The following is a 21,121-nucleotide window of genomic DNA, read 5'->3' as shown; positions in this document are numbered from 1 at the left end:
GGAAGAAATTGCAAGCACACCTTAAACAACAACAGAAATAGGAGAGAAGAAAACAGCACAGATCCTGCTGCTCCATACTTCTGAAAGGTGCACCACCTTCAACAACCCAGCATCACGCCAAACAACGCTGTCACTGCTGTTTTAGGCTGGATTGAACATTCTGCTTTAAGAGGGTAAGCACAGTTACCTCCACTGAAATAACATCACTGGTCTAAAATGCAAGGTCAGTGCATACTTGCTCTATGCTGGCTGTAACAGGGCTAGAGTTGGGATCTACAACAGCACTTAAGAACCCCAACCAGTGCAGGGATGAGATGCCTTCCAGAGCTCTTCCAACACATCTCCTTTACCTTCTTGCACATTTCGGTCTTTATTTTCAGCAGGTTCACTTTCAGGCATTCTTCCACCTGCCCAGTCTGCTCCTGAGCTGCTGCTTCTTCAGCACACAAGCTGGAAATCTATTGCAAAGAAGGTATTTTAAGGAATCAGCAGTTAATGACAATCACTGTGCCTCTGATATCTTGATACATTAGTTCATGAGAAGGTACAGCCAGAGAACACGAGTTACTCTCCCACCCAGAAATCTGAGCCAAATGTGACGCACTCGATAATGCGTAACCTTCAGAAGCCAACAGCAAGAGGTCCATGTTGCTATGTTGAGAGGAAGGCAGGGAGGAAAATAGCACAGAAACACAAGCAACACTTGAGGCGTGGCTTGTTTAGGCTGTTAAAGCTCAAACCTAGTTGTATTCCAGTTAAGCTTGACAAGACCAGAAGGAAAAAAAGCAAGCAGTATTTCTCTCACAGTCGTAAGCACTGATTGAGAAGGGAAATCATGAGACATGAATGGGGTTTCATCCTGAATATGCAACTGCAGAGCTGCTTCTCCTACCTCTTCAGAGCAGTGCATCTGAAGCTGGGGATCCAGTCGATAATCAAGAGCTGATTCTTGGATTATCACTCGAATTTGGTCCTCGCAGTCTGGAGAGAGACGCTATTGAGCAGAGAAAGTCATTAACCCAGTTTTCAATCACCTTCACCCTCATAAATCAATCACCTTGCATTTTAACCCGTGTATTCCCTACCTGCTGTGCAGGAGCATAAAACCCCATTTTGTGTATCTATTACATGTACTGAAGACACTGAGTGCAAATTAATTTGTTGTTCAGTGAGAGTTGCTCAGCACAGCCTGAGCTCTGCTCACCTGGTCTGCATACTTGAGCTTCAGGCAGGAGATGACTTGTCCCTCCAATTCTGTATCATCCTTGGCTCTATTCAGAATATTCTGGCAGAATTTTGGTATGTCTGCTTTGCAGGCCTTCCTCAGCACCGGATTTAGGCGGTAATCTAACCAGGGGAGATCACAGCATGCCATTAGAACACACATCTCACATTGCAGGCCGTAACACTCTATGAGATCTGAGAGAAGTTTCCCAAATTACACTGTTTTTCCCCACACATTTAATTACGGGGATAAGAGCTTTCCACCAACCAACTACAACTAGCAAGGTAAGTGGTGCTCTGGGAGTAAAGCAGCCCCGCATGCTGGCCCTCAGGATCTTGACAGAAGGGAGTTAAGTGTGTGCACTGACAGCTGTGTAAGACACCAGGTCAGTATTGTCCCAGCCACACAGATCATTCACCGGCTCAAGCAGACAGTTAAGGTCTTTATTCAGGAAGGAATACCTGTGTTCTGCGTGATCTGACGCTTGGTTATCATTTGCTTGCACTTCGGATCCATCACTTCACTGTTCTTGTTCTGTTTCAAACACTGCAACATGTTTTTTGAGTCTGCTTCTGGACAAAAACGCTGTGAAAACAAACAAGTGCACGTTTTTTCACTAGACACATGAAAACATGGATACTTGTGAAGGAAAATAACCACACACCCAGCCCAGAGGTATAGAGAACTCTCAGCACCTCCTATTAAGAACACTGCCAGCCTCCCAGCTGCCCATGGGCATGAATACCTGTGCTTATGGGGTGAGCACCAAGCTGTATACTCCTGACTTGTTTCCAGCCTGCAGCTCGCGCTGGTAGCACTAAGAGACTTCTGCTTTTATTTTCTTCCACAAGTGACAGCATCTATGTGCAAGACTTTAAGGCAGCATTTCTGGTTTTAAGCAAGCAGGTTTCTGCTCAATTTTTGCCTGTTTATCAGGCTGATCAAAGTCTATGTGCACCAGCAGTGAGCTGAAGATGCTCCTTCTCTCTGTGACCACAGCTTCTCCACCTTGCTTAAAAGACGATGAAATACGCAGCAAGGGGAGTGACTGTATGAGCCCTATGGGAAGCCTCAGCACAGACTTCCTCCTCTGTTCTTCTGGCACTTGAAGACAAATCTACCAGTGTGCAGGCTCTGACTTGATATTCAGAGCAAGTTAAAAGGGAAGAACCCTGAAGAAACCTGATTCCCAGCTGAGAATCTGATCACTTGCATGAAACACTTTGAAACAACACAGACATTTTCTAAGAAGCCTATGGGAAGTTCAAAACTGGTTCAAAGCACTTCCATATCCCAGCCTCACCCCCTGGAATCAGCCCATCACCTTGATCATCTGCTTGCAGACTCTCATCAGCGTGTAGTCCAGCTCTGGATCCATCATCTCAGTCTCCTGCAGCTTGAACACCTTTTGGTGGCACCGGGTACTCAACTGCTTCTTGATTTCTTTTAGGCATTCTATGATCTACAACACAATTACAATCAGGACAGACGTGCTGTTGGCATGATTCCACCCTATACTGCTCCAGCCCACCTACATGCCCCCCCTGTTGGCCCACTATCTTCACCCATCAGTGCAATCATGTTTATGCTGCCTAGATTTTAATGAGACAAATGGTACCAACACTGATTTCCATCACTTGCTTCAAGTTCATCTTTTCCCACAAACAAATGTAACGCAACAAAGGTGACCTGGACCTGCTCCAAAACCCCAAACCTCATCCTGCAGATCGCATCTACAAAACCTCCAGCAGCATCTGCAGTCACCAGCAGCCAACAGCTTTAAATTAACGTGATCGTGCTAATTTTGCATGCTCACAGCAATGCATTCACACAGCATTAAACACTTGGGACCAGGCAGAAAACAATATAATGCTCCAAAATAGTACTGAAATCTTCTGTTGCTATCAAAATGAAAACCTAAACCTGCAGGGAGAGCCAAAAATAATCTAAAAACAAAGCAGTTTCTGAAGCTAAAGTGCAAAAATGAAATAGTAAATGATTCAGGTGACCGATTACCTGAGCATTGCCATAGGGAACGTTTTGGCAGTAATTCTTGATGTCACTTTTACAAGCCTCGTAGAGCTCTGGTTCAAGTCTGATATCCTCAGTCTGCAGGAGAGATTACAGTACAAACTTTTAACTGGGACTAAACAGTTTAAACAGAGCCACCTGCTTACAAAGGGAGGTCAGCAGCTTTGATTTAAAGAGGTCCTGAGGGTAAGAAATGTCAATAGGAACTCAACTTTGCAAATCCATACAAGGTATCAGTTTTGTACGGAGGCTGTGGGGTTTTTTTGTTTAAAATACAACGCTAGAGGTAAGAAGTTGTTTCCCATGTTCCTCCTATAGAAGGGCATTGACACAAAGGGCTGAGCTAACAGCTCAGGTGAAAGCTGAGGACCACTCTGCATCCATACATCTGCTGGGTGACCTAAAGGATGCAAATGGAGCTTCCTGCTTTTAGCAATGCCTGATCAAAGAGCTTGTTGCTGTCAGTACTGCAGCAGAAAGTTCAGAGGTGGCTTTGCATGCTACCCCTCATTATACACACAGCAGCTTAGAGCAGCTGGATTCAAGACAGCTCATCTGTTCTCCTCCCCTCAGTCTGTAAAATGAAGCTCATACTCGCTTCAAGAGGACTTGTAAGGATGCAGGCACATGCAGCATGCTGCTGTTGAACATTCAACATCATCACTTCACACTGTAATTCCAGTGACCACTTAGTTTTCCCAGCCTTCACCAGCCTACAAGAGAAGGCACTGAGGCGGACAGTCGTTACTTTTCACTGCCAAGGCCAATTGAGCTCGGTGTTGTAGGAACAGAGGAAACAATAAATGAGATACACCGTACAAACGAGCTTCATTTTTAACTCCTCCAGGGTGGACAAACCAGGAAGCTGGGACTGAAAGACCTTCCTAGAAAAGCAAGCAGAGCATGAGTTTCACGTGTTTACCATTTCTAGCTCCTCCACACGCAGCTGCTTGCGGCACTTCAGAGATACCCTGTGCTCCTTGGCGTCCTGCAGAGTGTCATTGCGCACCGTTGTGCTCAGACAGATCACAACATCCACCCTGCAGAAAAGAAGAAAGGTTTTTAACCCACGTATACTTCACTTTGCTCAGCCACAACTGAGAAATGAACCCCAAGGATCTACATATCTACGTGTCTATTGGGACACCTCTGTGTGGAGTAATGGGATCACAATTAAAGCCCCTAAATCTGATGATATCTAATGGCAGACTAAACCAACAGATACAGTAATATACTGAACATCCCAACAAAGCTCCTGGCCAGCAAGACCTGTGCTCTTCAAGCCACTGAGCATCTCAGAAAAGCCAAACTACAACCATTAACCTCAGAAATACACAAAGGTAGATATATCTACCTATATGATGATCAGAGGGCTGGAGCACCTCTATTATGAGGAAAGGTTGAGGGAACTGGGCTTGTTTACCTTGGAGAAGAGAAGGCTGCAGGGAGACCTCATTGTGGGCATCCAGTACTTGAAGGGAGTGAATAAACAGGAGGGAGAACGGCTGTTTGTGAGGGTGGGCAGTGATAGGACAAGGGGGAATGGACTTAAACTGAGCCAGGGGAGGTTTAGGTTGGGTATTAGGAGGAAGTTTTTCACCCAGAGGGTGGTGACGCACTGGAACAGGCTGCCCAAGGAGGCTGTGGATGCCCCATCCCTGCAGGCATTCAAGGCCAGGCTGGATGTGGCTCTGGGCAGCCTGGGCTGCTGGTTGATGACCCTGCACACAGCTTTCTGTCCTGCCCTGTAAAACCTTTGCACGCAACTTTCTGCCACATCCACACAGTTAAGCTGCTGCCTGCTGCGGCACAACATACTTTTTTTTGATGTTGGGGCAAAGTTTCAGCACATCCTCCTTGCAGGCCATTTTGAACTTGTAGGAGAACCTGAAGTCTTTCATTTGAACCTGCAAGAAACGAAAAGAACTGAGAGATGTTGGTCACCTGGAGAACAGTCGTGAAAGAACACTCAAGTGAAGCAATTAGCAAACTCTTCTGGCCAAAACTTATTCTCATGGATGTCACAGGGATGCTGCCCCACTGAAGAAACAAGGACCTCGCCCCACACCACATGCCAGGGGGAGGAGGTTTGGAGAAGAAACCATTCCAGAAGTGACCACCAATGCCCAGGCACACAAGCACAACCATCTGAATTCACAAAGGCAAACCTCAGTATTGTTGGAAAGCAATATTAAAAAAGGAAAGGGTTTCCTAATTAGCTCATTCCTGCCAACACCCTCAAATGCAACCAGTTTCCACCGATAGAAAAGCGCTGCTTACCAGCTGGAAGTGAGTAACTCCGATTGCACATTTTTCATTCATTTCCTTCTGGTGTTTGTTCTGTATCAAACACTCCATCAGGTCCCCGGAATCAATCTGGTTATCTGCAACCTCCTGCAGGACAGACAAAAGGCTTAGAAATGAGCTACCCTTACAAGATGGGGTTTTCATGCTCTTTTAGCCCAGTGCACCCACAAGTAACTGAGAACAAGGGGGTTTACACATCTCTTTTGTGAGCACATACTCCCCATACACTGACCATGTGAGTGTTAAGAGAGACAGCTCAGAGAAGAATCATCCCAGATGTATACACACTCTAAATTCAGAGCATAATGCAGAGCTGCAACGCTCACTTGAGTTACTAAGTCAGGTACTCTCACTGCTTGTTAATTACTCAGTCCTAGAGCAATGTAGGAAGCTATTTCAGCATGGTGAGCAGAGGAATGGCTCAGCTCACTGCTTGAGGCAGGAGGGAAGAATAAAGTTTAATTTCCGATCAATTGTGAAAAGTAACTCCCAATTACACGCCAATATTAATCTTCAAACTCCAGCTTCAGTGCTACACCAAAAGCACTACACGGAGCTACAAAGCCTTGTTGGAGGGTTGATGTTTTTTTTCCCCACTGAGCACTTTTGCTACTGCTTATTTCTGCTTTTTCCTTTGAAACGCAGAAAGCACGGCAAGAATATTAAGATCTAACCTTTCCCACAGAGCTCCTTCCCAAGGATGCTGGTACTGAGTACTCACGTGGCAGAAGGTCTGGATAATGGGCTCACACGCTCTCATCAGCAAAGCTTCGATTTGAATGTCCTGCAGAAAACACACCACGTTTCACTTTCACATCATTTGTTCAGACACAATCCAGACAGCCTCACCCTTTGGTTATGGGAATGCCTATGGTCCCAACCATGCAGTAAATGCAAGACAAGCCTTCCAGCTTAAGAGAACATCCTGGTTTCCACAGGTAACAACTCACTGCTTGGATAATCCAGCCAGTTTCCTCCAAATTGGAAACTCCAGCATTAGAAAGCATCCTACACTTAGGCAGGAATTAAAGACTAATGATAGTTGTGAGCAAACCATTTTGTAACCATTGGAAGGAAGCATACCCTAGGGCTTAACTTTGACTAAGAGGTACAGGAAAAAGTTTGGGACAAGATATTCAAACATGCAGCTTCATGAAATAAGCAGAGCTGCTGGCATCAACAGAAAACTGGATGTCCTCTGTGGCAGTTATTGCTTGCAAACTATGTGGGGCCCAGAGGGAAGCTGCAATGTGGTACTCAAAATTACTTGCAAGAAGAACAAAAAAACAAAGTCTCTGAATATATTTTGACTTGTACTAAAGGTGAGCTACCTATACAAAGCTTCTTTACCATAAGCCCTTTTGGGCTGCTAATGGTATTTCTCCTGCTTGCAACCCTTACCTCTTGCTCAGTTCTGTTCCTCAAGGGCTCCCCGTGGAAGGCAACAACATACGGGGTTAAAAGGAGAGCAGTGTTTTTCTATGCTTAACCCCAGACGTGTGTTTCTGCAGCCACCCTTTTATTTTTCAAGTACTGTCAAAATGGCACATTTAACCCCATTGCTCTTCCCTTCATCCCAGGCTGGGAACTGCTCACCTCAGACTCCAGCTCTGTCAGGTTCCCCACTATGTCTCTGCAATCAGACACCAAGTCATCAAGATGGTCCTGAAGACATTCCAGTTCCTATCAAAATTGATATTTCAACATAAGGTCTCAGTACCCAAGATCACAATCCAGGCCTGAGATAGTGCGACACACAGGAAGCTGCCCTTCTTTGGGTAGCCACGAAGCTCCTCTAATGCCTTTTGAGTTGGTTTTGCTTGTTCTCAAAAGCTGTGTGCTGCACTTTCACTTCTGGAATATCACATTTCAAGTGCACTTCAGATAACCTCCATGAGGGGTTAATTACCCATCTGTGGCAGAAAGACAAAGGCCTATGCTCTAGGGCATCTGCTGCTGAATGGCTCCTTCCCTCCAGCCATGCTTGGGCAGAACAATTCAACATGAAAGTATTTGTTGAAACTTTGTTAAAGAGCAGCAGATGTCAGCTGGGCTCAGTATAAACACAGGAAGTATGTCAGTATTTGCCAGATGGGAATAGGATAAAGTCTATGTGGGAAATGTCAAGCTTGTAACAGAATATTACAAATAAGAGTCAGGGTGGGGTTGCTTCTATAAAGTTCTTGTTAACTATCCCCTTTCCTCATCTTGCTCTACTCATGTTTAAACCTACTGAAGTCATACTGCGGGTGCAAAGCTTCTTCATAGGACTCAGCCCCAGTCTAGGGTAGATTCCATTTCAAACTGCATGTATATTTAATATACTCTTGGCTCTAAAGACATTACCAGCCACACAAAGTCCCTGCATTTCCCCCTTGTTCCCTTCCCACCCTTCCAGCTTTGCAAACAGAGCAGCGGTTGCTCTGTGCACAGTACCTGCCCCGTCTCTGTTTTCTCACTGCACCACTTCCCCAGGTCGATCATGCACTTGTCCTGCAGGGCTGGGTCCAGCTTCACATCCATGGCACGCTGGTGGAGGATTCGCTGCACCTCTGCTCTGCACTCCCGTGATAGCTGCAAAGAGGGTAAAGATCACTTAGCACACATGTTGGCCCTCTGGACTATGTGTTGCATCACTCCATTCCAAGCCTGCCGAGAAGAAAGAATGGCTCAAACCCAAAACCAGAAGCCCAGAATGAGGCAACACAACCCAACTACAAATTCTTTCCAGCAGCACCCACTGCAGCTCAGCAGAGCTGGCATTTATGAGACTGAGGAAGAGACCAAGTGTAGGAAACCAAGGGGGATTAGTAACAGTGCGTGGCACAACAGTGCACTGTTTGAAGCTTCAAACTTCATGCACTTCACTCCCAGTGTGTCCCTACCCAGCACTACAAAAACAGAGATGAAACTTCTGCTAAGTCTGCATTTAAACATTAACTTCCAAAATGACAGCTGCTCCCCTGGCCCATCTTCTAATGAATAAATAAACAGTTAAAAGCCTTCTCTCTCTTTGATATTAGTGGCAGAGCGGCTATTGATTTTTTTTGGGCCAGCTCTAATATAAAAATGGGATTAGAAAGTCTCCACTCAGCACAGTAAGCAATGGCATTAAAAAAGATATTCCTAAGAGATAGATGACACCAGTAGCTGACCTCCGCCATAACAGATCTTGTACATCCACTGCATCCTACAGCCAACCCGCTGTGTGATCCCACCAGCTCGGTGGTGGCTGCACAGCAAAGTGGCAGAAGAATGGGATGTGAGTACCCAGATGACATGGAAGGAACACCTCGACAGAGGCACAAGAGGGCAGCAAAATTGAAGAGAGGGACTCTGAACCCAGCAGATGTGATTGTGGCGGATCTTCAGACTGCAGGGCAGCAAGTCAGATCCCTACTGCCTTCTCTAAAGGCAACATAAGCACGTTGACCAGCAGAGCATGCTCCAAAGAACTGAAAGCATGTTTTGCACCAATAGAAAGAATTTAAGAGACCATAATCTGAAGCTGTGTTCAATTCAAAATCCAATTAGAAACAGCCTAAGACAGCGAGGCTCAGAAAGCCCTTCAGCATGAAAGCAATTCTGTAGTTATGCTAAGGAATCACATTACACTTTGGAAAGAGCAGAAGGAGGACTTTGCCCTGCATCTGTATGGATGCACACAAGGAGCGGTCAGCACAGTGGGCAATCATCACACCTTGATACAGTCATTCTGTCTTCTCAGAACAGCAATGCAGCCCTACAGGGCATGCTCAAGGAGCTGGACATCTCACCTAGCACAACACCTAAAGTAAATCCTCCCAGCAAGGATCTCTTGCAGCACGCTCCGACCAGCACAGAACAGAAGAGCAGTAAGCTGCACACCAGCACTCACCCTCCGTCCTTGCTCCTCTGTGCGGTAGGCATGGCGGTACAGGCAGGAGAACACAGCCCCCGGGGGCATCAGCTCGCTGGTCTCATTCCAGCCATGGGTATGGCACAGGCGGGAGGCATCTCCCTGGCACTTCCTGTACAGGACCACATCCAACCTGCAGACAGAGAAAGCAACTCTCACATTGCTATTTCCTCCATGCTCAGACCTGTGGTGCTGCATTCTGAAATGCTTTTCAGGGGGAAAAAAAAACATTACAAGTTTCAAACACTGGCACTTTGCTGTCTGAATGGCAGAAAGCCTGTCACTGCGCTTCGAATCAATCCCCTAATCCAGCAGAAAGACCTTTAATTACAGATCAAATCCTCAGTGCTTCTTGAAGCGCCTCCCATTCCCTCCTACAGCACGCCAGCCAAAGACACAGCTGTCTTGTTGTGTCCTCAATGTGCTAAGGCAGCACACAAGCAGGTACAGACTCTGTCTTACACACGTTTTATACTGAATCACGGCATGGCTGGGTTGGAAGGGACCCCAAGGACCACCAAGTTCCAACCTGCTGCCACAGGCACAGCCACCAAACCAGGTCCCAAACCAGGCTGCTCAGGGCCCCATCCAAGCCAACCCCATTTTGAAGCTAGTTTCATAAACACCTGAGTTCAGTTTATTGTCTGCTGTGGACCTGAGTGAATCAAAGACTCAGCATCCCTTACTTTTGCACATGAGAAGACAGTGTGAGCAGATTTCTGAAGACAGTGTCTGATGGCATTAAGGTTAAGGAAGAGCCCAGCTTTCCAAAAGGAGAGCTCCAGATTTCTCCAGCTCTTCAGAAGGCAAACATCAAGTTACATCACTGGACCAAATGGCACAAAGCAATAAAGCAGAATAAAAACATCATGGTCTTCTTACTGTACATCTATGCAAGGCATTGAATAAAACAGTTTATCTGAGCCAGCTTCAGGGAACAGTGGGTGAATGAGAAAGTGGAGCCAATGATGCTCTGCCTACATGAGGAATTGGAATTATCTTTACTCCCAGCAAAATGCAAATACTCCCTTTTCCTTCTTTCAGTCACCAGGTTTGGCTTCTTAATTACCTGCTGGAAACATGGCAGAAGCAGAAGAACCAGCAATGATGGGATAATCAGGGAAAAAATTAGGTATTCTTATCTATCTATGCAGGCAGCCATCGAGCCATAAATTCTGTAGTCCACAAAGCCTTGTGCATTTTGGATGGAGAAAGTTTACAGTGCATATCAGCTCTTAACTGCTGGCAATGCCTCGAACAGGTACAGCTGGGAGTCAGATGTTCTTAATGTCTCATCTCAATACCCTTTGCAGCAATGGAGGCCATTTCTTGCAGCAGCTCCGCCTGGCATATTTCGACTTCTTTACTGCTCAATCAAGGAAAGCCAAGCATTTATTCTTTCCTCATTTCTTGTGTTTAACAAACACATACCTCACCACCTTAACTTTAATGTACCCCTCACTCCCAGTCACCTCAACCCTTACAAGCACAACAGGCCCTGCAGACCTTTCAAACAAAGCACTGCCATGTTTTCATGAAGAAACTGGTAAAGCTGTGCTCCAGAGGGAATTACATCACTCCACAGGCAACCATCACACCTATAGGACCCAAAGCAAGGCAGTAAGAAGAGCAGGGAACCTCCCACCACAGCAGCTGTTTGTTGATCCTAACACTTGGTTCTCCTAACTCCCTTTTTGTATTACTCACAGCAGATAAAACTGGCTGCCACCTACACAGAAAGTGACCTTCAGCTACACTGTGGCCAAAGTAAGTTCTTTAAATACATGTTGAATTTCAGAGCTCAAACCTGCAGAAACCTCTTAGGGTTGCATCATTTCTTTTATACCTAATTTAAGTCAAAGAAACAATAAACTGCTGTTCTAACCAGCTGCTGCTTCTCCTGTCCTAGATGCGTTTAGCAGTTCTCTCTCCTCTGCGCAAGGCTATGCAATGCTGTTTTGCAAGGAGTTACCAATGCATACAGACACTAAATACAAGCATCAGGTGAGGCTAAACCTTGTTTTACAGTACTCACTTCCAGTCACGAGATATGAAATACTGGAGCTCCAGGAGCCGATGTTCACAGTCCTCCACCATCTTTTCTGTATACAGGTGCTCCATCAAGCAGGACAGAATCCTGAAACCAGGAGGAGAAAAGGTAAGCAGAAAGCTATAATGGGATGATAACAGCAGAGTGGTGAAGTCTTTGGTTACAGCAGTGTGAGAATGAGCCCAAATGCAGCAGCCATGGATGCAGAAAGGAAGAAAAAGAGCTGCTTACCTTTGGAAAGCCTCAGGGAGGCAGGGATCTCCAGCAAGAGATACCCTCACCTCCACTGCCAACCCTTAAATGAGGGCTGGGTCAGGGTGGATCCTGGCTCTACCCTTTCTGGTCACTCAGGTGCACTGCTTGCACCTCAGCTCCCCTGGGTTGGCCCTGCCTTCACACCAGGTGCTCCATCACTGCTTCAAGCCATGACTTAACATTTCCATTAGAGTAAGGAAGAGACTGAGCCTCCTTGTAATAGTCAGTGCTGCCAAATCATGCTTCCCAACAAATCATATGTAAGCCATTGTAACACAGCAAAGATGATCTTTCTCCTCTTTCACAAAGAGGACAAACATCAACACACCATGTTTATATCCTCCAATTCCACCCTTTCAGTTATCTCAGCCAAACTGAGACGTGACAAAATCAGAAGGAATATTTGATGCAAATCCTGGCTCAGGAAACAATACCATCACACCTGAAGACATAGGAGATGTAGGTCTGTGCAGCACGTGCTTGGTTAAGCAGCCCTTTCAAGGCTTGCTGTAACAGAACAGTAAGTGAGAGGCACCTACATGGGATCCCCGGACCGTATGTGCTTGCAGGCAGTCTGTATGACGGATTCGCAGGCCTCATTCAGGGCTCGGTCGATGCGATAATCTGCACCGGGGTCTGTTTCTTGGATCAGTGTTTGGAGCTGGAAGAAAGAAATCATAAAGAGAAAAACTAAATATACATATACACGTATGGAGAAGATCCAGGAGCCCCACTGAAACATGAGATAAAGCATTGTCATCTGCTGCAGCCCTTCCACAGGGGTCCTCCCCAGGCCTTCAAACATGGATTTGGGAGGCATTTGCTGGAGGGAGAGATGGAAACTCGAATGCACTCCATCCGCTGGTAGCGGGGAATAGGCAGCTTTCCACTCTCTACGTCATACTCAGCCCCACGTGTTTCACACCAGAGACTGAACAGCCCCAGAGCAGCCTTACATTGCTGTTCTACAGGAAAACATTTGTAGCTGACAAACTGGGAGCAAAAAAAGGGAGCTTGCTTAGAATGCAACTGCACACCAACATCAAACAGGCTGTGCTGCTACCACCTTGACACTTACTTAATGACTTCTTGTCACCAGCCCTCAGCCCTGCTGAATCAAAAGTGCACTCACAGTTTTACCCTCCATCCTTCACAGCTCACGCCTAAACACCAGCCTGCAAACTTTTAGGGGCACAGCCCTTGCTTCACAAAGCACAGAGGGAGAAAAAGCATCAGAGAACCAGAGAAAATGAAAACTAGGGCTATTCATCCAGTAGGAAGCTTGTAATCAAGAAGACAGTGCCTGGGAGGAACACAGTATTCCCTGGGCTGAAGCTAATTATGCACAAGGGCTGCTGCAAAGGGCAGGCTGAGGAGCCCCCACCCCTAGAGGTGTCCAAGACCCATGGTGTGCAGCACTGAAGGGCATGGTCAATGGGCACAGTGGGTTGAGTAGGGGTTGGCCTTGGGAACTGGTCTCTTCCAAGACGAATGGTTCTATGAAAGAATCAAATTGCATCATCAGTGTTCCTAATGACACTACTGAAAGCACTGGGACATGGTTTTCACTCTGCCAGTGCCTAGAGACAGTCCCAGGACTGCTTTCTCTTCCTTACAAGATTAACCAGAAAAAAAAGTAAAAGCAGGAAGCTCATTTCAACGCAATAAATCAAAACCAAATCCTATTTTATAAAGTCAGCATTCAATTTGCTCACATTGTCATTGGCAGAGACCAGAACACATCACTGAACATCATGGGGAGTCACTACCAAGCCCTGCTGCTGCATTAGCTTATTGGACAGAAATAAGAGCCATGGTCTAACTTTAGGAGAACTGGGGGAAAAGAATATATATCTTTAAGAGATTTTCATAAACATTCTTTTTCCCCCAAAGCCCATATCATTCTGTGATAACACACACAGACTGGCAACATCCTGACCTCAGGCTTTAAGCTACATTTACATTGAAAACAGACTATAGTGGCTCCATGTCCTGCAGGAGGTCAGTTTACAGCTCAGGATTGCAGAGACAGAAGAGCATCTCACCGCCTGCTGGCAGTTCAGCCCCACGTTGCCCTTCTCTCCACGCACAACTTTCATCAGGCAGTGCAGCGTGCGGCCTTTGCGGTGCAGCCCAGAGCAGTGATGTTCAATCTCCCCACGGCAGCTCAGGATGATTTCTGGGCTCAGGGAGAAGTCTTCCATGAGCATGCGTCGGTAGTCCAGCATCTCCCCTTGGCACTCGCTGCTCACCTGCCGACCTAGGACAAGAGGAGACTATGGTTCAGTGCTAATGTTTCTTGGCCAAGATTCCTGATTTGAGTTTGAAAGAATAGGGACCAGCTGCAGCATAGAAATCTATCTTCTAAGATGCTTACTTACATCTGCTACGAGCTCTTCTGTAATCCCACGTGGATGGATTGTCGGGGAGTCAAAAGGAACACAATGAATTTTGTTCTGTGGCCCCCAAACCTATCCATCCACCTGCAATGGAGGTCCTACACTGCAACACTGGCTCACAGGCAATATCACACAAGTACATGGAGGTGTGTGCAATAGTGAGTTGTCCCTCCTAAGCCACGCTGCAGAACCTGTCTGCTGTGAAAGCAGAAGTCAATAACCCAAAAGCAGTAATTCAGGAAAGCACCCGCCCTATTGCAGGGTAAGGAGGAAAACTCTTCCCAAAGCAGCACACATTTCCACATCCATCAGAACTGACGAGTTATTCCAACTCACAAGCACACAGATTGCTTTGCAGCCTTACAGCAGTCCTTCCCTCTGTGCCAGAGGCACTGCAGCATGCAGACCTGCTGCTGAATCATAAGCCACCAGCTGCACGCCAAGGGGAAAAGCAGTTCCCCACAGCAGATCTAGAGCATACAGCATGCCCCACTTGATGCATCAGGGCAGTTTCACAGGGAACCTTTAATGTGGTCCTGCTGCAAAGGGCTCTCTTACACCTGTGGTGGAATCCGTGGTGTTAAGACCTCTCCAGCTCATGCTGACAATGCTTAAAAAGAATGTTCTCACACCTGCCTTCACTCTAGACAGCTCCTGCACCTATTACTTAGCTTTACTAAGGCATTTACCCCAGTTACTGGAGCAGAGAAGAAGAACGTAACTTACAAGAGGCTTAGGACTGAGAGAACAACTCCATCTTTCCCTGAGAAAATAAACAAGCTGCCTGTTCTGTGTTTTAAACTAGCAGCATAGTTAGTGCTTACTACTAAGGAGGAAAAAAAGCTTTTTGGATAACAGTGAATAGCAGGATGTGTAATTACACATCATCGGTCCAAGTGGGATTTGCTATTTTGCATTCTGAACTCCTTGCCCGAACAACAGTCAGTGTTAGAGTTGTCTCAGCTGTTCTAACCTTCAAAACACCACCGACAGACAGCAGCATCACAAAGAAGAAACCTGCCTTTGAAATGAAGTCACACAGAATGCAGTCTGGAAAAGGTGATCAGAAATACGCTCTGCCTCAAACATCCAACAGAAACTACAAGTCAACAGCCCAGCAAGCTGTACCCCCTGAGTCAAGCCCACGTACCTCTGTGCACAGCAGACTCTAGGCACATCAGCAGGTAGGAGAGCCTGGCTTCCCGGGAGCGGGGCAGGTTCTCCACGTTGCAGCGGTATTTCTTCAGGTCACTCTTACAGGACTTGGCCAGTGAGTAGCTGACTTTGTAGTCCTGGGCAATCAGTTTCTGGCGCGTCGTCAGCGCGTCACGGCACTGCAGGAGACACCAGGATGGCAATTACTTTCCATGTGCTCGTGGCAGAGAGATGGATCTGTTGTAAGATGTGTTTTAAAAGAAGCCCGAGGCTCTAAAATTCATGCTCTCAAGTTGGACAGTGGTTAAATTCAAGTCTTCCTACAGAAGTGACACAGCTAATAATCCACACTGAGGTCAACACATCAAAGGTTTCAAAGGCAGATCACTGAGAACTGCGCATTCATCAGCTTCTGTGGAGGGTGATGGCTGAGCATGACTCATTTTTAGGGCCACAGATGAGTTGCTGACATTTATCCCAGAGCTGGGCCATGCTCACCCCATGCCCTCAAGAAGCAATTCCTCCCTGTTACATCTGCAGACAGTGTGTGCTGTGGGTTTGCTCTGCAGCACAGCAACCAGCTGGCAGCGCAGGTACACATCCTGATCCCTGGGGGTGCTTCCAAATGGGGCTCTTTTGTTGCATCACTATTTATTTGCCTTTTTCCCCCCCTTCCCTCCCATACCTATTTCAGAACCTAGAAGTCCCACTGTGAGATTACCCCATCCTCTCCTCCATGCCAAGCCCGGGGTCTCGAGACCAGAAAGACTTGAAGCTGTGGATGCACAGAGGTGTGAATCCCTCATCCCCAAAGCACTGGAGGGCTGCTGCTCTGCAAACTGCACCTTCAGCACATCCCTACACAAGCTGTGGCTTTGTCTGGCCTCTCAACACCTTGTATTTGTACCTGACCAGGATCATGCAGCTTAACAGACCCTGCAAGAACAGCGCTGTCTCTGTACAGCCAAAATCAGGCTAAGCAAAGATAGCAGTCCATGTCAGCAGCGTGTATGTACAAAATGAAACTTTGTTTTGAGCCCTCAGGGACAACTGCCTCAGTTCTGAATTCACTAATTGGAGCTAAGCTTTCATACAGCTAATGCACTGTAAGGAAAGGAAATGAGTCTGATTGCTCCAAGGCCTCAACACCAGGCTCCTCCAGCACAGCTTCTGGAGATGGCATCACAGACATCCATCTCTGATCCCTTTCAGACAGCTGATATCAGGCATAAGGGCATGTAGGGAGAGGACAAAGGGAAATGGTTTTAAACTGGAAGAGGGTAGATGTAGACTATACACTAGTAAGAAATTATTTGTGAGGGTGGTGAGACACTGGAACAGGCTGCCCAGTGATGTCGTGGACACCCCCTCTCTGGAAGCATTCAAAGCCAGACTGGATGGGGTTGTGAGTAACTTGGTCTAGAGGGAGGTGTCCCTGCCTATAGCAGGGGGGTTGGGAGAGATGATCTTAAAGGTCCCTTCCAACCCAAACCATTCTATGAAGTAACCAAGCTGACATCCAGCATGAGGCCACTTCTACTTGCACCACAGTCACAATGCTACCACCTCAGCTCCAAGCCTGACTTCCCAAATTACCCACCCAAAACCTTTGATAAATAAAAACCTTCAATTTTAAAGGCTGTTTCTTGAATGCAATTAATTCAAGCTACCAGCACATAGCTGGAAACACAAGCAAATCTGTTATAGCAGTCAGCTATCTGACCACGTAGATGACAGATTTTCCTCAGTGCTGGAAAAGAATGAGGCAGTTTGAACTGATGAACAACCCAGTGACTTCTGCATTAAGGATTCCTCTCAGCGAGGCCGATACCCACCTTCTCACTCATTGATTCTTCAAACTTGTGATTAAAGAGGCACTTGTAAACTCGGCCTTCTCCAGCCTGAGTCTGTGAAGCAGAACAGCAACATTTGCCATTAAAGATAAGATGCCTAATGCTTAGCAAGCAGGTTAAACTACCCCAGAAGGGATTTCATTTTTAAACTAGAAATATATTAAAGCGAATATTTCAAACAACAGTGATTGCTTCTGTAGCACAGTTTGTATTTTCTAAATCTGGTCACATTCAGCAAGTGGCCCATCAGCAGATAAGAGCCCATACAAACTGAACACGCTTACCTTTGCAGCTTCCTCCCCATTGGAGTGGCTCTGCTCCCTTTCACACCAGCTGACACCCACTCAACCACATAAGCCAATTCAGTCCATTAACCCACTAGAAATGATACTTTTTTTGTTGGGTGACCAAATTCAATCCCATATTTATTGGGAAGCGACAGCAACAAGGTGCCCATTCTCAGTATTACAGTTTTGGGCTCCACTTTACCACCTCATTCCCATCCCCAGTGTGGTTTTGTATGTTTTAAATGGATTACCATAGAAAGAAAGGCAAGAGGACAACTCACATTCTCACAGAATCGCTCTCTGTCATCTCGGCATGCAAAGTAGAGATGGCGGTCCAAGTGGAAATCATCCGAAGAGAGCTCAGCCACACGAAGGATCGCCTTCTTACACTGATCAGAAACCTGAACACGAGGATCGTTCTCCTCTGCCTCTTTAACCAGGCCTTTTTCCAGGCATGCCACCACCTCTCCCTGCGAGTGGGCGTCCTGCATGAAAAGAGCAATTCGTGTCACAGCACTTACAGGAGGAAGCAGTTCATACCACGTACAGACAGACTCCACACATTCAGTATTACCCACACTGAACGAGGCATCAGTTAGTTAACACCTGTGCTGTCACACGCCTTACACGTTACCACCCTGATGGTCACATTGCTGCTAACCCCGTCCAGTGCTCCGGGTTTGTTTTAATGTGCCCAAATGAGATTATCACTACTTAAGTCACGCTGCTCAGAGCAGTTTACCCAAACAGCCAAATGATTTTTCATCCAACATAGCTCTCTTCACACCATGGCAACGGCAAGCAGCGGCATCACGCTAAGAACATACTTGAAGCAGAGAAAGACCCAAGTTTCTCCATGCTGAGACAAGCCTTCACTTTGGGTGGTGGTCATTAGCCATGCTAAACAGGCCACAAAGGAACTCTCACCAAATGTAGGCTTCTCTAAGCTAATCCCTCTGCAAAGGGAATTAAAATCGTGAACGTGCTCAGCAGCAGATGAAGGCTGAGACAAAGCAGCCCCAGCCCAGCACTGCAACCCCCTCCCACAAGCCCAATGGGGCCTGGGGCTGCAGCTGATGACTGCAAATAGAGGGCTGTGCTTTGTGTGAGGGCTCAGGAGAGGCAGGACAGAGCTGACTAAAGCTCCATCCCCCTTTTGCTATATTCTCTGTGTGTTTAAGAAAGAGAATCCCACTCTAACACTTTCACAGCAGGTCCAGTTCCTCTAGAAACAAGAATGATTCTGGAGCTGATCTCTCCAGGCCTCCTATCAACCAAGCTCCTTAACATAAGCTGGTCTTCATAAGCACAACCAGGACTACCCAAAGCCAGACTGCTTTCTGCATTGACATTCCTGGTTTAGTTCTGCCACATGATCTAACCATTAAAAGCCATAAACAAAACCCAAATGTAGCATCAGTTTATGAGGGTTAATAGTAGCTTTCTCCTTAAAAAGCAGAAAACCTCCAAACCACACTGCATACACCCTGGTGTTTGTTTGCTTTCTCCTTTGAGTGGGAAGTGGCCAAGCTCCATCCCGGCCAGGTGATGGCACCTCTCAAGGAATCTATTTCTTTCTCAGCAGCCACTGTAGGTCTGACCTAACAGGGACCACAGGAATACTAGTGATAGGGTACATCTGCCACCTTCCTTACAATTACCATTTAGCCGTAACCACGCTGAACGCCAATCCTATTCCCCAAACCTCTGCGGTCAGACAGGGACAGTAATTACAAACAGGCATGGGGAAATGATGGCAAACAGCCATTGGAAGCTGCTCTGGTTGTGCTGCACTCAGCTGGAAGGTGCAGCAGGCCACTGTGCCCCCTGTTCACCTGCAGCATCCCACAGCAGGAGGGCACAAGGCAAACTGCTGCTGCTGGGAAGGGCAGAGGCCTTCCAGCTTTCTTCCAGTGTGTAAGGTTAATGCTAAATCTCAGCCTAACTGGACATAGTCAAGCACAGAGCCTGCTGGCAGTCCTTCCCCATACCACACCTCTGCCGTGAATCTTTAGGGAATAAGAAAAACCCAAGTAGGATCTATGTTTGTCACCTCACTGAAATGTGCTACAGCTTCTCTAGTTTAACAAGGCTTTAATTATTGGCCAACACAGACTATAATTGACACCGCATCACGTGCCAAACACACAGCAATCATCTCACCTGGGGTGTCTCATATCACCTTATGAAGGGACGTATTTAGATTAACAGAGGATGCAAGCAACTTCCCAACACTGCACCAAAGCCAACTTCAGCACCGTGCTTTGAGACACTTTAACTCTTCAGACCAAGATTCAACCTGTGTACACATCTTTGTGCCAAGGCAGAACCTAAAACCCCTCATATCTTACCAGTCACTTTCTGATTTCCCCACCCCCCAATCTAGCCCAGGCACTGCCATTCCTGTTTGCTTTACTGTCATTTCCAGAAGCTTCTCCAGACAGACTTCACTCCACCTGGGATGGGCCACACAGCTTACACTGAAGTCACCCTCATTATAGCTAATTATCAGTTCCATCTGGGACATCTTGGCTAAACCCAAAGCAGCTCCAGAGCAGCAATCCACCACCCATCCATCTGCCACAAGTGTACCTATTACTGGGAGCAGGAAAGCAGGGAGCCCATTCTGACAGGCAGGTCAGGAAGAAAAGCTCAGTTACAATTACTGATTTCACTTTCAAATTAGATCCCTATTGCACGAAGATAATGCAAGCTTTGAACACCAGGAGACCACAGACACTATAGAGCACAACAGCCAACTGGAAAGGTGGCTGAAACTGCTACGAAACGTTTCTCCTCCTCTAACTGGAGGGAAGGAAACACAAAAGAGCCATACTACAAAACTTAATGCTTCCAAATGGCACATCCACCACCTTCCTGCTCTATGTAGACTGAAACTTCCAAGCTGCCCTTTCTTGCTCTTGCAGCAGAGAAAGCCAACGAGAAATGCGGAAGAGAAAGACCAGAAAGCACTGCATCACAACAACAAAGCCAGCAGGAACACAATTCAATGAGGAAGTAAAAAGAGAATGAAAACAAAGAAAGAAGGCATGGGAAAGGCAAACTCTTAGCTGGCAGGAGGCAATGCAATTCCCCAATGCCTACAAGTGCCTTTTACAGGTCAAGAAGGCAGTTTATCCCCTGTTACCACGATGAAGCTAAGAGACAGCACTGCAACCTGCCAGCAGCCTGCTGTGGGTGCAGTAGTGGTCAGCAGCGCTCCTATCCATAAAGGAGATGCATCTGTGCCCCATCTCCTCCTCAGGCGTCCAGCCCCTATTTATCGCACTCACAGCTCTGCTCAGCCACACAAAAGGCCAATGATTATTTCTCTACAGGCAGCTCTCGGAAACTGCAGCGTGGAAGCAAAACCTGAACCGGCATCTGATGGCAGCATATGAGATGAGATTTCTTCAAAGCAGAAATGGGATGGAACGGAACATCAACAAAAGAAACACTTGCATAGCCATTTATAGCTGTTCCCAGAGCAGCGCAAAAGACTTCAATTGCTCTGAGTGCCAAAGATGACAGCATAACAAAAGAAATTATATGACAGACTGCCACGCTTTCACAAACCGAGGCATAAATTCTGGGTTGGGTACCAAGGCAGTGAGGAACATGCATAGAAGTGTCCTCTCGCCAGCTGCCTTTGCTCACGGCC

General features: G+C 46.7%; 1 protein-coding gene across 1 annotated transcript in view; it reads right to left on the bottom strand.

The window, feature by feature from the left end:
• GLG1 (golgi glycoprotein 1) overlaps positions 1–21,121 on the bottom strand; it is a 50,876-nt gene that overhangs the window by 5,733 nt on the left and 24,022 nt on the right. Inside the window, exons 5-23 of the mRNA XM_015873811.1 lie at positions 17,742–17,945; positions 17,156–17,227; positions 15,316–15,499; positions 13,812–14,026; positions 12,306–12,427; positions 11,497–11,598; positions 9,441–9,594; positions 8,000–8,137; positions 7,160–7,246; positions 6,285–6,347; positions 5,537–5,650; positions 5,075–5,163; positions 4,179–4,296; positions 3,242–3,334; positions 2,550–2,687; positions 1,687–1,810; positions 1,205–1,347; positions 893–994; positions 351–458 (exon numbers count right to left, since the gene is read on the bottom strand). Of these exons, the coding sequence (XP_015729297.1) occupies positions 351–458; positions 893–994; positions 1,205–1,347; positions 1,687–1,810; positions 2,550–2,687; positions 3,242–3,334; positions 4,179–4,296; positions 5,075–5,163; positions 5,537–5,650; positions 6,285–6,347; positions 7,160–7,246; positions 8,000–8,137; positions 9,441–9,594; positions 11,497–11,598; positions 12,306–12,427; positions 13,812–14,026; positions 15,316–15,499; positions 17,156–17,227; positions 17,742–17,945 (2,370 nt within the window). The remainder of the gene's footprint in view (positions 1–350; positions 459–892; positions 995–1,204; positions 1,348–1,686; positions 1,811–2,549; positions 2,688–3,241; positions 3,335–4,178; positions 4,297–5,074; positions 5,164–5,536; positions 5,651–6,284; positions 6,348–7,159; positions 7,247–7,999; positions 8,138–9,440; positions 9,595–11,496; positions 11,599–12,305; positions 12,428–13,811; positions 14,027–15,315; positions 15,500–17,155; positions 17,228–17,741; positions 17,946–21,121) is intronic.

The sequence above is a fragment of the Coturnix japonica genome, chromosome 11 (genome assembly GCF_001577835.2).
Source record: "Coturnix japonica isolate 7356 chromosome 11, Coturnix japonica 2.1, whole genome shotgun sequence".
In the NCBI taxonomy this organism is placed as follows: Eukaryota; Metazoa; Chordata; class Aves; order Galliformes; family Phasianidae; genus Coturnix; species Coturnix japonica.
Note: the sequence above shows the minus strand (reverse complement) of the source record. Positions and strands in the feature narration are given on the sequence as shown.